This window comes from Numida meleagris, chromosome 13, assembly GCF_002078875.1.
Source record: "Numida meleagris isolate 19003 breed g44 Domestic line chromosome 13, NumMel1.0, whole genome shotgun sequence".
NCBI classification, from domain to species: Eukaryota; Metazoa; Chordata; class Aves; order Galliformes; family Numididae; genus Numida; species Numida meleagris.
This window is the reverse complement of record NC_034421.1, coordinates 46822-63006: the sequence shown is the minus strand read 5'-3', so window position 1 is coordinate 63006 and position 16185 is coordinate 46822. Positions and strand designations below refer to the sequence as shown.

General features: G+C 36.3%; 1 protein-coding gene across 6 annotated transcripts in view; it reads right to left on the bottom strand.

Moving 5' to 3' along the window:
• Positions 1–16185, bottom strand: part of PDXDC1 (pyridoxal dependent decarboxylase domain containing 1) — a 32926-nt gene that overhangs the window by 3506 nt on the left and 13235 nt on the right. For all 6 annotated transcript variants that reach the window (XM_021411950.1, XM_021411953.1, XM_021411949.1 and 3 more), the window contains exons 6-21: positions 15633–15822; positions 12646–12714; positions 12056–12134; positions 11258–11342; positions 10373–10421; positions 10163–10264; positions 9911–10036; positions 8240–8290; positions 7041–7104; positions 5683–5771; positions 4873–4978; positions 3606–3777; positions 2851–2969; positions 1892–2013; positions 335–427; positions 151–247 (exon numbers count right to left, since the gene is read on the bottom strand). In XM_021411950.1, coding sequence (XP_021267625.1) covers positions 151–247; positions 335–427; positions 1892–2013; positions 2851–2969; positions 3606–3777; positions 4873–4978; positions 5683–5771; positions 7041–7104; positions 8240–8290; positions 9911–10036; positions 10163–10264; positions 10373–10421; positions 11258–11342; positions 12056–12134; positions 12646–12714; positions 15633–15822 — 1613 coding nt within the window. The remainder of the gene's footprint in view (positions 1–150; positions 248–334; positions 428–1891; positions 2014–2850; positions 2970–3605; positions 3778–4872; positions 4979–5682; positions 5772–7040; positions 7105–8239; positions 8291–9910; positions 10037–10162; positions 10265–10372; positions 10422–11257; positions 11343–12055; positions 12135–12645; positions 12715–15632; positions 15823–16185) is intronic.

Genomic DNA, 16185 nt, shown 5'->3' with positions numbered 1-16185 from the left:
AGAAATAGTGAAGAGCATGTTCCTTTACATCCCAAGGGTGCATTATGTCACTCACAATCAGATCAGCACAAGAAAGTGTTGCAATTTCAGTATAAAACTGGAAGCATTTAGAACACAGCATAATACGGCCACAGATGCACCGAGTCCTACCTGCTGTTAAATTAAATGTTCTTCCTTTTGGTGAGGCTTGGAATGGAGAAAACCAGTTCAGCACAGAACCTACTACAGGTATTTGTCGTAGCAGCCCCTGCAAAGTCCACAATTAAACACTGGCTGGTGAACAAGGTAACCGTGTCATGACAAGTTGTTACATAACTAATTTTTATAGCCTTACCTCTTCAAGAAGTCGTTCTTCATTTGCTTTCTGAAGCTGAAGCTGTGCTTCCTGTATCCCTTTTCTAACAACTTCAGTCATGTTCTCCAACAACTAATGAAAACAGAAATTATATCAGCATTACGTATATTATATGTATTCGAATTTGAAATTTTATTTTTAATTCAGGCTTTGAGGATGTAAACTGAATAGTCTTTTTTTTTGTCATGGTTTTATGATTTTCGGTTATTGGTATTCCACATCATAACATCATGTAGTGAATGTACCTGGTTCTCAGAAGAGAAGGACTACTACAGTCCCCACGGCACTTTGCTCCTCTGTTACCATTTTCCAGCCGGAGGGAAAAGATAAAAGCTCGCAGTATAAAAACTTGCAGATCACGAGACCTCGTCCCTTTTTCCGCCGTCTCTCGTCTTGGCAGCACCTCGCTCTCCAGCCGCCTTATCGTCGGTAGTAGAGTAAGGCCTACCTTGATTTTGGGACATTCTCTCTCTCTGTATTGAATTTATCAGCTTAAATTGTAATTATATTGTATTATAGTGTGTTGTTTTGCATTCCGATATTTTATTTAGTAAATTAGTTTGTTTCTCCTCAGATTGTTGCCGCTGTTCTTTGCTCTCAGGGCCATCTCCCTACCCTTTTCCCCTTTCCCCTTTTCCCGGGACGTGGGCCCTTGGGTCCCCCGTCCCCTTTGTCACGGAATCGGGCCTAACGCCCGTAAACCGTCGACATTTTTCCAAATTTAAATCTGCATTTTATGAGGACTCTTTCATTACTATTCTAAATTAAAAGGCATACAGACTGACCATAGGATTTTTAAAAGTATATATATATATACACCCAGAAGACAGAATATCATTTTAAGCAGGAATGGTACTTTTAGAGATGAACCTGTGACCCAAATTCTTTGGATGTCTGCTTAGCATGGAAGTGTTCCTCAAAAGCTCAATCTGACTGAAAAGAATTTTTAAGCTTAGGAAGTACACTTTAGTTCTGGATGCTTCTAGAAACCAAGTCAAACTCACAGTAGATCTAACCAACTACGTGTGTTTGTTAGTCCAGCTACAGGTTCAGCTGAGCTTTTAAAATTTTTATATACAACTTCCATTCCAACTCTTATGGCATCCTATATCAGTATCAAGTCACATTTTATACTGTAAAGGTCTAACAGCTTACTGGAGAACCAAAAGATGGAAAAACAAAGCCACATTTTTGTTATGTGCAAGACAAATGACAATTTGCGTAACTTAATATGAGCTTTAACATCATGAGAGTCCTTGGTGACAGGCGCTTCCTCCAAAATGACAACAGTTTACATGACTGCATGTTAATAAAAACAAAATGAAAAACTGAATCTGCTCCTTTTCTCTGACGGAGAGGCAAGATGAACTGGTCATCACAGCAAGGTAAATAACTCAATGTACCAGGGGGATGCATTGGTTACAGAAGGGGGCTGAACAAAAGGTTAGCAAAAAAAACCAAAAAAACAGAACTGCCCCAAGGGTAATACAGAAAAATAAAAGATGCTGAAATGCTCTTTCATTTATTAACACATACTCTTGAATTTTCTTCAATTTCTCTGCCTGTTGCTGCAATAGTTTCAGCTAACTCCGACACATCCAGATCCTCAGCTACCATGCCAATATAAATGCAGTTCTTCTGTCCTCCAAATTCTGGGCCTGTGAGCATTGGGAGAATCAAGTGTTAGTAATATATTGAGAAGTGTTACCACAATACATTCTACGCCCATGCTTGCGAATTAAGAAATCCTAATACACACACACACACACACGCGCCCACTTCAGTAATTAACAGCAATATCTGCACAGGTATAAATTACGCAGACGATGAAAGCTCAAATTTGTGGGTCCTCAAAAACAAAATATCAAAATAAGAACAGCGGGTATTTCATACAGCCAGGGAATTACATATCAGTGTTGAATATGTTTGCAACTTGTTACTTTTTGCCATCTACCAATTGCTTGGTTCCAGAATTCAAGGGTACTTAATTCTTAAAGGCTGACTACAACTAAATTAGTATTATTACAGCTACAACGTAACACTATATATGTGTGAAAGTGCTGCTACTTATCGCAAAAGTCACCTAAAGCTTTAATCTAGCCAGAGAAAACAATGAACTGTTTTGAATAAGATCTACGTTTCACTCGATACACAACTCCTTGACAAGGTTCAGTTTACAGAGAGGAGCACCCGCAGATTTCATTCTTTCTGGCAAGAAACCCTTCTAGGGTTTCTAGTTGCTCATAGGTCCATTTTCATACACATCGCTAAAAACAGCGCAACTTGCTCACACTCTGCTGAGCACTTACCAACTGAAATAGGGAGTGAGAGAACAGTTGCAGATGTAGACTATAAATTAACTACATACACAGCAGTGTAATTTTGCTTTATAATGAACTATGTATATGTGACCTGTTGAAAGATCTTAATGCAGCCAGTAAAATGACTATTAGCTTCAATGCCAGTTGTTGTTTTTTTTTTAAAAGTGCAGTTACCCAAAGAAAAAGTGAGATCCGACTCCAGTTCATTTAATTTTTTCAGAAGTTCTGCATTTATTTTTTCTAATTCTTTTTCTTGATTGTCATCGTTCTTCCCATCACTGTGGTAGTTGTATCTTCAAATCAAGCCAGAAAATAGTAATTTCACTTTAGAGTACATAAATAAACCCCACGTATCTAGCTTCTTTCTACAGAATTCTATATTTTACAAACCGAAAGCTGAAAGCAACTTTACAAATGATCAGATTTGGGGTTGGGAGCAAGGAGGAGGCTGGCCAATACAAACTAAACTGAACACAACAGATTTCTAGGTAATATATTGATTACTTCCACTGTTTTGATTTTACAGAATCCTTCCCAGCAGACTGTTATCAGATGATCAGAATTGACACTTAAAGGGCTTTATTCACTATGTAAAGTGAAGGATATAAATGTGTATTATGCTTAGTATAATTAAGCAGCATTACACGTTACATTCCTGCTTAACAGATCAATATGCTGCCTCCCATATTAAAAATACTGCTGTAATTTGCTTAAACAGCAATTCACCTTTTCTTAAAATAAACAATAAAAAAAAACTTGTTTAATTTAAACCAAAACACTCAAAAACTTCAAGTGGGGGCAAAGCTGGATAATTACCAGCAAGCAATACATCCAAATCGCTACCAAAGAGCCCCTGTATTCCTTTCCAGTAATGCACTATGTGTGATATGTCTACCCACACATAAGGAAGAAAATACTGAAAGATATACCTTACAACACCTAATCCTGGCCAGCTGAGATCTTCAATATACAACAGGTCTACTGTTCTTCTCACTTCTTGCTCAAACTCCTCTCTCAGTTGCAGCGTACTTGTCAGTACTGGTATCTTCATTTTTAAGCAGTCTACTAACTGATCAATATCTTGTATTTCAGTTCCTAAAACTAAAGAGCCTATGTATTAGCATGCAGAGAAAGTGAATGGACATGAATAGATATCTGAATTAAACATAATCTGTAAATAAACCACTTCGTAAGTTAATCATAGTTTACAGATAGTACTGAAATTCCTTGATCTGTATGTACTAAAGTCTTATCTATGCACTGATAAATCAAAATGATCAGAGCTAAGGATTTCACAAAAATAAGGTAATAAAAAAAGATTTACTGATGTTACAAACTAATAAGGACAATATCTTTTTCCACTATATCAGTAGCCTCCATCAGAAAAATTCCTTTTAACATAGCTAAAAAGATAAATTAGTTTCTATGTTCTCCTTTTAAAAAGGTAAAAATCACAGCATCATCAAGCAATTCTATTCTTAAGATCTAGTTTCTCCGTGTACACTAAGGATCCTCTCACATCAGCATCATGCATTTTGATAGCCTAAACCACCCTACACAAGCTAGAAGGAGCTACCTGACCCTGATCCTCTCTATAAGTTGCTCCGTGCAGCTACTAAGTCTAAACAAACTATGTATTCGGTGCTACCTTAAGCAAATTCTCAGCAGTTTCCAAAATGCTTAGAGATTTGTTTCTCTTTGACATCAGTAATTACATAAAACATAGAGGTTTAGTAAACATTTGTTCTACTTAATTAGTTGTAGTTAGAACATAAGCACCGCTTCAGTGCTGGAACACTTGTGTAGAAACATCAGGCATCTTTTCCTTGTGATAAGCAGCTGAGAGAAGAAAAGGCAGGGATGATTCATCCTTCATATTTCTTGTATGACCCTCAAAACAAAGAGCTTATCTCCCTTGCTTTTCCTAATGAGTTTAAAAATATAATTGATAAATATCTGTCTTTGCAGATATAGAGAGGTCATGTACAATAATTGAACCATCTCTAATGCACTTACTACCAAGGCACACCAGAAATGATAAAGCCAGTATAATTTATTGAAAATAAATAAATAATCCTCATAACAGGACAATATAGTCAAGTTTCTTGAGTGTGTCTGCTGTTATACCGGGAGACTGATGTAAAAATGGGAATTTGCTATAAAATTGTACAAGTGGCTAAGTAACGTCAGTGTTACCTGCAGAAGTCATTAATGGGCTGAAACGCACACATGTGCCTTCATCTTCCAGTTCTACCACATCAACCCCACTGGCAGGAACCAGCTGTGCCAACTGCTCTCCTAGCTGAAGAGATAAGGCACAGTTAAAGGAATGTACAGATGTGGCCTCACAGTCACCAACTCCGATTAGACTCTGTACAGCTAAGGAGAACCACTTGCTAAACAGTTTTCTGTATTTGTTAAAATCACCTCTGGTAAAAAAAAAAAGTACTTCAGCTTGCTGGTTACAAGACATAAGTTGGACAAATATTTAAAATCATGAAAGTTCAGAATAAGCTGTAAGTCTGAAATTTCTGCAAAATTGTTGTTGAGTATGCCACGATTGCTATGTAATTGTTCTAGAATAGTCATGGCGCTCAGCTCTGTGAGCACAGGTTTCCAGAATTAATTCTACTAAAAGCTGGGAAAAAAAGTCTGTCTACCCACAACTCAACAAACACTACCAATGAAGTACCTTGCCAACTGAAAAGAATTCTAAAGTTTTCACATTTTCCCACAAGTCCAAGGAAAACAAAACACTACCAAATGTTTAAGATGCAGTAATAACGTTAGTAAGAATTATGTTAAAAAAAAAAACAGAAGCATGAAAGCAACTGTTTCAGAGCAAATCTTTCTTTAAAATCCAAAATATGCATCAGATTTTGCAAAGGACATCAGATCAGGAATAATTACTAAGCTCATCTACCAAGTTTTACTATTACTGATTAACATCTGGAAGCATTAAATTCTCATTTTTTTTCCTAAAGAGAAAAAAAAATCCATTCTTACCCACTGATTGAAAGTGTCATTAATGTGTCGTTCATTATTTATTATGGGGTGCTGAGTAGCTGAGGTCTGTGCAGCATGTAGTGTTTGATCTGAATCCAAGAAAACAAGAATCACAGAAGGGGATTTGTATTTACTTAATTAAACAAAAAGACAACCTGAAGTTTAGACAAAAGACAATTACATTTCCTAGGTAACGTAACACATCTACACTATGCACTGAGCATCAAGCAGACTAATGAGGAACTGTTAAAAAAAATATTAGAAGTCAGTTGTCATAGCATGCAGTAATGTTTAGTTTTCCCACTTTTAAATTCATTTTTAACAACTTATTTTTGTTTTAAACTACGCAAACCTAATAGTAAAAATTTAAAAACCCAGTATACACACAAAATATGGAGAAGGCGACCAAACATTTTACATCCTTGTATATCAGGTGGGTGACTTCTGCCTAGGTAAAGCTGTTCAAACAAATGCATCCATGTAAAAAGCAATCTATCAAGTCATTTTAGTGGTCCAAAATGAATGTTTCCTTCATAAGTAATACCACTAATTAGATTAAAAGCAAAAACCGTTCCCCACATAAAACACAGAAAAAAACCACAGTATTAAAATCAACACCCATAGCAAAATTATAAAGTTTTCTAGTAGTCAGTTGCCTCACCCAGCCAGGTATCTTCCCACCTGTCATGGTTTTGTGATTTTCAGTTATTGGTATTCCACATCATAACATCATGTAGTGGATATACCTGACACCACCCTTTGTGTGTTCGTATACAAACAGCACAACATCCTCTGCTGTAACCGAGAGGACAAAAATCCTCTTCTGGGGGAGCACATCCAAGGATGTTCTCTGCCCTGGACCACGTTTGGTGTGGCTGCTGTTCCTGTGACAGTATTTAGAGACCTGTTCCTAATGGTATTCTGCTATTTTTAAAACTACTGCAACAGAAAACAGCAGTAAAACAGAGAAACGTAGCCCCCGCTAAACATTTAAAAGAAACAGGGAAGCCTCAACAAAAACCAGTGGAATATCTTCCCTCATCAGTACCTTCAAACACAGCTTGTGGTTTATGGGAGATGATTAATAATCAGCTCTCATGATCAAAATCATATACAAATTTCAGTCAAGATAGCAGAAATGACTCACTATGAAAACATAGCATACTGCAGTCTACCTAAAAAAAAAGCTGTGTGGTTTTATCACTAGATAAAATCATACATAAGGATACATTAGAGAAGAGAAGTGCACTATATATAACCTACCAAATAATAATTATTATGTATCTATTGAAAAACAAAAAAATAAATAAAAATACACCATCACCACCACCAAAGAAATCCAACAACAAACCATGTACCTCTATTTAAATATTTCTGGAAGAACTTGAAAACCACCACCGGTGAACTCAGTTCATCTTCAACCTTAACAAAAATAAAATATTAAATATATTTTCATAGATATTTTTAAGGATTTAACACTGAAGAATTTTTTAGACTGCTGAGCAAAGCAGATCATTTTGATTTGACTGCAGTAACAAAGTTCATACTATCTCAGAAACAGAAGTTAATTCTCAGGAATGCGAGTAAGCAGATCAGTAAGCAATGGAAAATAAATCATGATTTACGGCATGCATAACTAAACTTTGATCACCATAAGGCAAGAGAACCACACGCATTCACTAACAAAAGTATTTTACTGAAGAAAGTTGAATTAGCTTTATGTATTCTCAGATATTAATGTTTAAAGAAAATTTTCTTCAATATCAGCCCAGAATCATTGTGGGATATCAAGAAAGTTCCAGCAGGAATAACAATACGATAATTGATTCTCATTTTTGGGTAGGAGAAAGGCACTAGGCAACCTCTGTAAGCAACTCAAGACCTGAGAATCCTACAAATGTAAGGTTTATTCAGGCAAAAGGGGCAAGCACCACAGTAACTCCAACTCTCAAAGCTACTAATACTCTTAGAAAAAACACCTTTGCAATAAAAGGAATACTGTCATTCAGAATGATCCTAAAAAAAAAAAATGCGTTAAACGGAACATCTCACAAAAATTCAGTTTGGAATTAATACATTAGATGTAATTTCCAAACCAAACTCCGTTGTAAAACTGTCAGCTAGCATAACTATTGCATGAAATTTCCCAGGTTTCACAGCATTAACTCATAGGCAAGGCGCAGTCAGAATCCATGAGGTTTAAGGAAAATGGTTTCATAAACATAGTATCAGTTACATAAATGTATTACCAAGAAAATAAAAAAGATGTTTTAAGCAGAAATTAAATCAAGGTCTGGAGATGATTTCTAGATGTCAGCTCCATTGAGCGCAAGAGTTCACAGTGAAGGAACAAGAACAATCTATATGTCACACACAATCAAGCTACATAATTTCACTGAATACTTGAACTTAATCAAAAAAGATTCCAAGGATTTTCAAAGTAGTTACTACATTCTAAATTGTATTTTTAGATAGCTTCTGTTAAGTCAAAGTTATTTGCATCTTTTAATAGGTAAACACTAAACTATACAACCAAAGAATTAAATGCAGACTGTACCGAAGTTTTAATGAAATCCAGGTTTTTCAAGTTTTCCAGCAACCTTTGACTCTACAAGAGCAGAGCAGAAGGGAAACAAAACAAGGACAAAAATACATAATTTTAGAATATGAAAATTATTCTGATATACTTTAAGTAGTCACCAGCATAATTTTTATTTGTGAACAAAAGCCAATGAAGTGTGGGAAATCCATTCAGTTCTTTTTAACAGGAAAACATTTTCTATTTCTAGTAAAACAATTAATACAAAATGCTTTTCATTGTCTTAATGTATTTGTTGACAAAATTCAAGAGATACTACAACTCTGTTGATTAACTAAAGCACAGTGTGTAGCTGTGAGAAAATTAACTGTTCTGCTACCACAGCAACTGTTTATAATAGCTTTCTAAATTATTTTCATTACCAAAAAAAGACATTCTTACAGTGCGGTTTTAGACTATGAATAGGCTATTACAAAAGCTAAGATCACTCTTAGATGCCACAAAAAAAAACCAAACAACTTAATGACTAATGATCTTTTGTCACGCCGGTCTTTCATGCCAATAGTTTCTTCACTAACCTTTACAGCAACTTTCCACTTCCCACAGCCTTTTCACCCTTCTCTCAATTTTGAAGTGCTATACTTTTAAGCTACAAATGTTTTTTTATATAAACAAGGCATTTCCTGACACACATTGTACTGGACTGTATCTACCTATCTATATGTATATACAACTAAAGTAAGGATCTTATTTTGAAAACAGTGCAGTTGCTATTGTACTTGAAGAAATGAGTTGAATTTTTTTTTTTTTGTCAAGCTTCATAATTTACTGTTACTTGAATTTATAGAATGGCCCAGGTTGAAAAAGACCTCAAAGATCATCTAGTTTCAACTCCCCTGCCATGGGCAGGGTCACCAACCACTAGACCAGGCTGCCCAGAGCCATGTCCAGCCTGGCCTTGAATGCCTCCAGGGACGGGGCATCCACAACCTCTCTGGGCAACCTGTTCCAGTGCGTCACCACCCTCTGAGTGAAAAACTTCCTCCTAATATCTAACCTAAATCTCCCCTTAGTTTAAAACCATTCCACCTTGTCGTATCACTATCAACCCATGTAAACAGTTGTTCCCCCTCCTGTTTATGCGCTCCCTTCAAGTACTGGAAAGAAGTGGTATAATGCTAAGTAGAGAAAGAAAATTAAGTCTTTCTCTGAGCAGTTCTCAAGCAAAATGTTTAAAATAGAAGAGTGACAGATGATTATGCGGTTTTACAATTTAGGAAGAACAAAGATTAAGAATTTTACACAAAAAACTAGTAAAATACACAATCTAGCAACACATCCCTCCCTTGAACACTGCTATTCTACTTTCATTACTTATTCATAATGTGATATATAGTAACATATGCTATGCTGTCAACAACTACAGTATTTCCAGCTGATTCCTCTAGAACACAATGTAATGATGAAAAAAGATGTATTTACATCTATTATTAAAACATTCCTCAGTGTAACAGCATACTGTGATAGCTATCTGGACATTACTGGTACCGTTGCTGCTTACTGAGCTTTGTTTCTGCTTGGAGGTGCAGATTATTAGATCAGATTGTGAAGATATTCAAGAACATTCTCCAGGCCATACTCAGAGAAGGCAAGTGGCCATAATCAACATATTAACAAGCCGCTGCTTACTAGTTGTGAAGCATGCTTTATCCTCTCCACAATCCCATCATGGCCTAAGTACTGCAAGGAGAGCCACAGTGGCAGGGCACGAAGTTTTTCTACAGGCTGACTCGATGTCAGCCCAGCTGCTAAGGACTAAAAAAGGAAAACAAACAGAACTGTGATTAACATTTTTTCAATTATTACATTTTTACCAGATTAGTGATGATTGCAACTAAAGTCTCAAGGTCTTGAGAATGGTGACTGAAAAGCTGAACGTACCAAAGAAGGATCCTCATGTCTGTAGAGCGTCACTGCAGGTACAGCCGGCAGGCCCAGCCACGAACCCAAAGTAAGAGTCATACTGTCGCATTTTGCAGCTGCCTGAATTTTATTACAATAAGCAGAATATATTTAAATATGCATTTTGATTAGATCATGACCTTTAAGTCTAGAGTACATTATAAGGTTTCTAGATACGGTAGAACATACCAGTACAGAAGAGGAGACATAGCCCAAAGCCAAAGTCGCCAAATTCACACTAGGAAAAATAAAGCAGTGTTAGCACGTATTAAGTGTGTATTAAGAGAATGTTTTAATCTTCAGCTCAAACCTCACGTTAACGTGAAAAGGGAGGTCATTTTTGTTCATATACATAAATAAAATTTTAATGAATTGTGCAGTAGATGTTGCTATTTGGAATTCCAAGGTTGTAAACCCAAAAGTAAAAATCTGTTTCATCCTAAAAATTTGACCAACCTTTAGGGAAATCATCCCCCTGAAATTCTATCTGTAATTCAGCAGCAGTTTGGAATCAGAGGCATACAAACATGACACCGCATAATGAAATACTGAGAGAAACTGAGTCTCTACTCCATGCTCAGAAAATATAAAAGCACTGGAGCGCTCAGTAACATTGTCTGAGTTCTTCTAATTTCTTTTGGTTTAAACTTTCTCCCAGTTATGTTGCATATTGCACTGGTGGTACTCTTCTTGACAACATTCAAGGAAGTGATGACACTTTTACCTCCCTTCTCATTCTCAATAATCACTGTATAATGTCTCTCCTGAATTGTCTTATAAAGTTCTCTTTTGTTAGTATTCCAAGCTCCTCAAAGCAAGGGCAGATAAGACTGCCTTCTGAGTAAAAGTAACCAGTAATCTATGCTGAAGTAATCACTCCAATTAATTATTCTCATATACATAAAACAATCTCATACAGTGACAAAATTACAACCATGTTAAATTCTTAATATGGCAAAAATAAAGATAGTCTTCTGGTCTTCCACTAGCTGGTTAGCCGTAAAGCTATGTGCTGTTCATTAGTCAGACTTTTACATGAATATAGTTTATAAATACACATCTCAAGTTTCATACCCTTCTACATGGAGCCACACATTATACTGCTCACAAAGTTCCTTCAGCCGCCCAAGTTTATCTGTGTGCCCAGCACCTGGTGTCCCTTTGTTGAAAAGGAAAAAACATAACAAAGGGTAAGCACGCAAATTAGGACTCTACATTAAGAAGACCTCTTGTACAGTTGGCAGTAAAGTCACAAACAAGAGTAGGAAGGAAAATATTTTAAAAGAGCCAATTACACAATATCCCTATCATTATGACATATGAACAATTGGTATTCTGGATAAATTTGAAGATGCTAGCTTTGTTTGCCAGTGCATGTTAAAAATACTCCAAAAACTAAATTACCAAGCCACCCATACAAAAAGGTTTTTTTTTTTTTTTTAATATTTTCAAGGTATGACTTCAGAAGAATGGAAACCAAGATTAACGTCTTAGATATGTATATTTATTTATTTATTTATTTTTTTAAGTCCAAAGCAAGTAAGCCACCTCCTTAAGAACAGTTTTGCTTAATTAGCCAGAGAAAAATGCAGATTTTTAACGTAAAATTGATGGCACATCTAGCAAAAATTCACAAGTGTTAATATGAAACTGACTTTGAACAAGATTTGCACTCATTAAAATGAGTTTTAGTTATATTAATGCACCATCTGATGTAAACAGAACTGTAGCAGTACATTCCAATTTTGAATTAGGTAAACAAAACTCCCTCTGGACAGATAAGTGTGTGGTCATTAAGATGTAATATTATTTTAGATTTTATATATATTCATGAAATAGTATTTTTTGTTACTGTCTGTCCATAGCACTTACCAGCATTAGCCACAAGCAACAAAGGCAGTTTTCCAGACTCAACATCACCTTTAATCAATCTGTCCAACAAAGCAACATCCTGTTATCGATAAGAAAAAAAATATATATATATATACACACATATATACACACACGTGTGTGTGTGTGTGTGTGTGTGTGTGTGTGTATATCAAACAATAGAAATTTGTTTTTACTGAAATGGAAGTGTGTTACAAGTGAAAAGGGACAGCATACTAAAGTTCTGAAAGGTGTTTTCAATGTCTTTGTTTGCAGCTTGCAGTTTCTTCTCAAAAGGTTAAAAAAAACCTGAAGGTCAAAAAAAGCTTTGTGAAAAATACAACACAAACACATAGTGGACTTTGTAAGCATACCTTCTACTATGCATATTCTAGAAATCTTGGACTAAAATGTGTATTACTATGTATTGTAAAAAAATACTCAGCAAATTTCGAGGCCAACACACAAGCAGCTGGCATTTTAGAAAATTTTGTTTATGGCAGACTTTAAGGCTGAAGAATTGAGTGACTGTCAATAAAGTTGTTAGGAAAAAGCATATTAATGAAAAAAATCCTTAGGGAAGACAAACTTACCATTTGATGTTGAGATCCAAACATAGTGTTACAAGGCACACGGCACATGCAAGAGAGGGGTAACCCTAGCTGCAATAAAAATGATGGAAACGGAGCAATTCAGACATGCTTCAGGATGATCATTTCAAATGTTCACAGAAATATACATATTAAGTGACAAAAAATAATAAACATGATAATACAAAGCTGAGTATTACATTCTGGAAAAAGTTTCCTACCAAAATTTTTAATTAAATTATTAGCAGAGGAAAGCAAGCATAGGAGGAATTGGAAACAGACAACCCATAACAGTCAATTTCTGTTTAGTATTTGAAATGCAGATAGCATTTCTAATTAGATACCTGTGCCCTGAAAAACAGCCAAACTCAAGCCTCTCTTTCTAGGCCAGCCTTGCAATTAATACATTCTACAATCGAGCCTGCTTTTTGCATGGCCCAAGTTCCACTGGAACTTCATAGACGCTTTACCATCAGAGAGCAAGCTGACCACTTCGAGCGCACTCCTTAATCCATATTACTAAGTTTGAAGTTATTCCTTTGCTATGGAGGTAAATTTCAGATAACTTTTGAATAATTAACATGGCAGAGGAAGAATGAAGGTCTCTTATACATTTTAATCTTCAACCTGGAAGACAATAATTGAAGTTTTGAACAATTGAAGACAATTGTACAGAAGGTTTAGCAAATTAAGATAACCACAGTTATAGACAAATTTGTACTTACACTTCCACTTAACAGAAACTGAATTTATGTGATTACAATTGAGTAATCAGAAAGTTCCAATTGCGTACTCTATAACTGTAGCAGAAATGCTAAGTCACAACTTGAAGCAGTGATTGAGCACCTGGTAGGAAGGCAGGGCGAACCCAAGGGAGCTCAGGTGCATGCAAGACCAGACCTCATTTAAGGGTTGGCAGCAGAGGCAAGGTATCTTGCTGGAGATCCCTGCTGCATACCTGAGGCCTTCTGAAGGTAAGCAGCTTCTTTCCATTATTTCTCTGCCCACAGCTGTTGCACGTGAGCGAATCCCCACTTGCTGCAGCCTAGGAACTTGTTGCTGAGTACAGAACTTGCCAGTCTGTACTCAGAAGCAAAAGGCTCCCAAAATACCAGTACTTAGCAGCATTTTTTGCATCAATTTCAATCAATAACCACATGCAATATTTTGCCTGAGAAGACAGTAACTTTTACCACTTAATTCTCAAGCTACTTTAGCCTACTTCCTTCTTTGGTACCAACTTTATTTCTCTGCAATCAACATTTTAAATAATTTAGTTGTTGTACCTCTACCCTCCTCCAAAGACTTGAGAAAACTGAAGCACCAAGAACTCAACCTTTCTTTTTGGTGCACTGTTAAGTTTAAAAATATCACTTGTGCAGTGAATATTAGGTACACAATAACAAAGTCTGCATACAGTCTCAACTAGTTTATTTAAATCTATGAACACTCTTGCAAATAAATGCTTGGCAAAAACAATGTTTTGAACACAATTAAAACATGGATTTCTTTAAAACAGTGCTTTCAGGGGATAATCGTGATATTTCAAATGATACTTTCCACAGAAGTCATACTTCTCGCTGAAATGCACCCAAAAACCAGTGTTTGTTGAAAGTAAGAGGCAACATTCAGTACAATTTTTGCAGTAACTCACTGTGCAGAAATTCAGTAAATCTGAGTCTTTTTCACTGTTTAGTGTGGGATCCTTTCACTGGAAATATTAAAAAAATTTATATCCCTCATACTACTGTTGCTGCAAAACAGACTGAATATGCAGCCAGAAAGTATTTTTTTACTGGACAAAAGTTTTTAAATTAAACATATAGTTCACTACAAAGGTTGGCCTTTGCCTATTTTTTATAATTTTGAAAAGCAGAATTACTAAAAGCAATACTAACACACTGTATATTCTCATATTAGTAGCTTACAGATATTCCACTGGCATCAAGGTATAGTTTTACCAGAAACTCCTTTCTCCTCTCCCCCACATTGTTATTGTTTTTACCATGGGGAAAAATTACATAAATTCATAAAATCACTTAAGTGATGCTTTTCCTAAAGTCAAAATTGAACTTTGACTACCAGACTCCAGTGTTCAAAATGTCTCTTTTCATACTCTTTTAACAGGCTGAGAAATCATTGTTAAGTGTCCTGGTCTTAACAATATTCCATATCATGGCGTCTCACGGCAGGCTGTCTGATGCTTAAGCATAGCGCTGGATGCAATTCCTGCACGCTGTGCCTTCTAGCAGACTCAGCTATTTCACACGAGTTCCAGTTCAGGGAAATGTGATCTTTCGATTCCAGGCCGGGGGAAGTTCTCTCGTCTTTTCTGGGAGGCTAGCCATGGAGGGCCTGCCAATAAGGACTCAGCCTGCCCCTCTCTCCCCTGCTTTGGTTTATTTTTTGGTTCGTTTGATTTATTATTCTTCATTACTCTGTATTATCTCCCATTTCTTTTATTAAATTAGTTTCTCCTATCTCAACCAGGTTTCTTGCTCTTCCTTCCCGCTCCTTCTCCCAAGGGGAGAGGGGAGCATCACACGATTAACCCTTCAAACTGCAACAGTAAGTCTCAGAAACATACAATAATTTTATAAAGGTACAAAAAACTATCGCATTCATAGAAAGACAAAGCAGAAAAGAGAACGAGAGTAATCTTCTCATGAGTAATACTAATCTGACAATGGCTATCAAATGCACGGAAGAAACAGGTGAACTCCAGAGACTGCTCAGCTTGCCTGGGGAAACATGCATTCAGTCAACAGAGTAGCATAGGGAAAAATCTGGAAGAAGCTCCAGGGTAAGTCCCAGGCAGACACACACATTTAGAGGAAACTTCCACTGGTCCAAACAAATTTACAAGACTGCTGACAGTAAAAAGCACCAGTTTCTTGCAGGAAGTCTGGATATACTTTTGAAATCTAAATTTCAAATAGGCAACGTAAAGACAGCTACATTTTACTGAAGCCATAGCTGATTTACTTTACCTGATTGCAGAGAGCTTGGCCCAAGCCTGTTCTAGCTGCAGAACTAATGTATATAACAGGCTGCTTAGTACATAGCACATTAAATCCTTCTACTGTATAGTCTTCATAGCGTGTGTGAATAACAAGTCGACAGATTTTTAGGAGACCTTCACGATCATCTTCATGATAATAAGCTGACCCATTTTCATACCTGTAATAAAAGCTGAGTAAGTATGACCAAAAAAAACCCATAGACAAATAGCCAGTTTAGTAACTACAGTAACACTGACCAGTGAAGGAGCTCAGGAGGACAAAAAATACAACTACCATCTGAACAGGATAAAGTACAGTAGAAGGAAACTGAAATTTTGTTGAGACAGGTTGAGATTAATAAGAAACAAGGAAAATAAAGAGGAGATAAGGCACAGGCAGTTGAGGACAATCCCTCAACTGTCATCAACTACAGCGAGCAGCAACAGTGGAAACAGTAGATACGTAAGTTTAATAAACAACTTGCATATGAGATTTTTCCTTCAGCATTTTTGGTGCAACAAGTAAATGTGTAGTCCTGCAA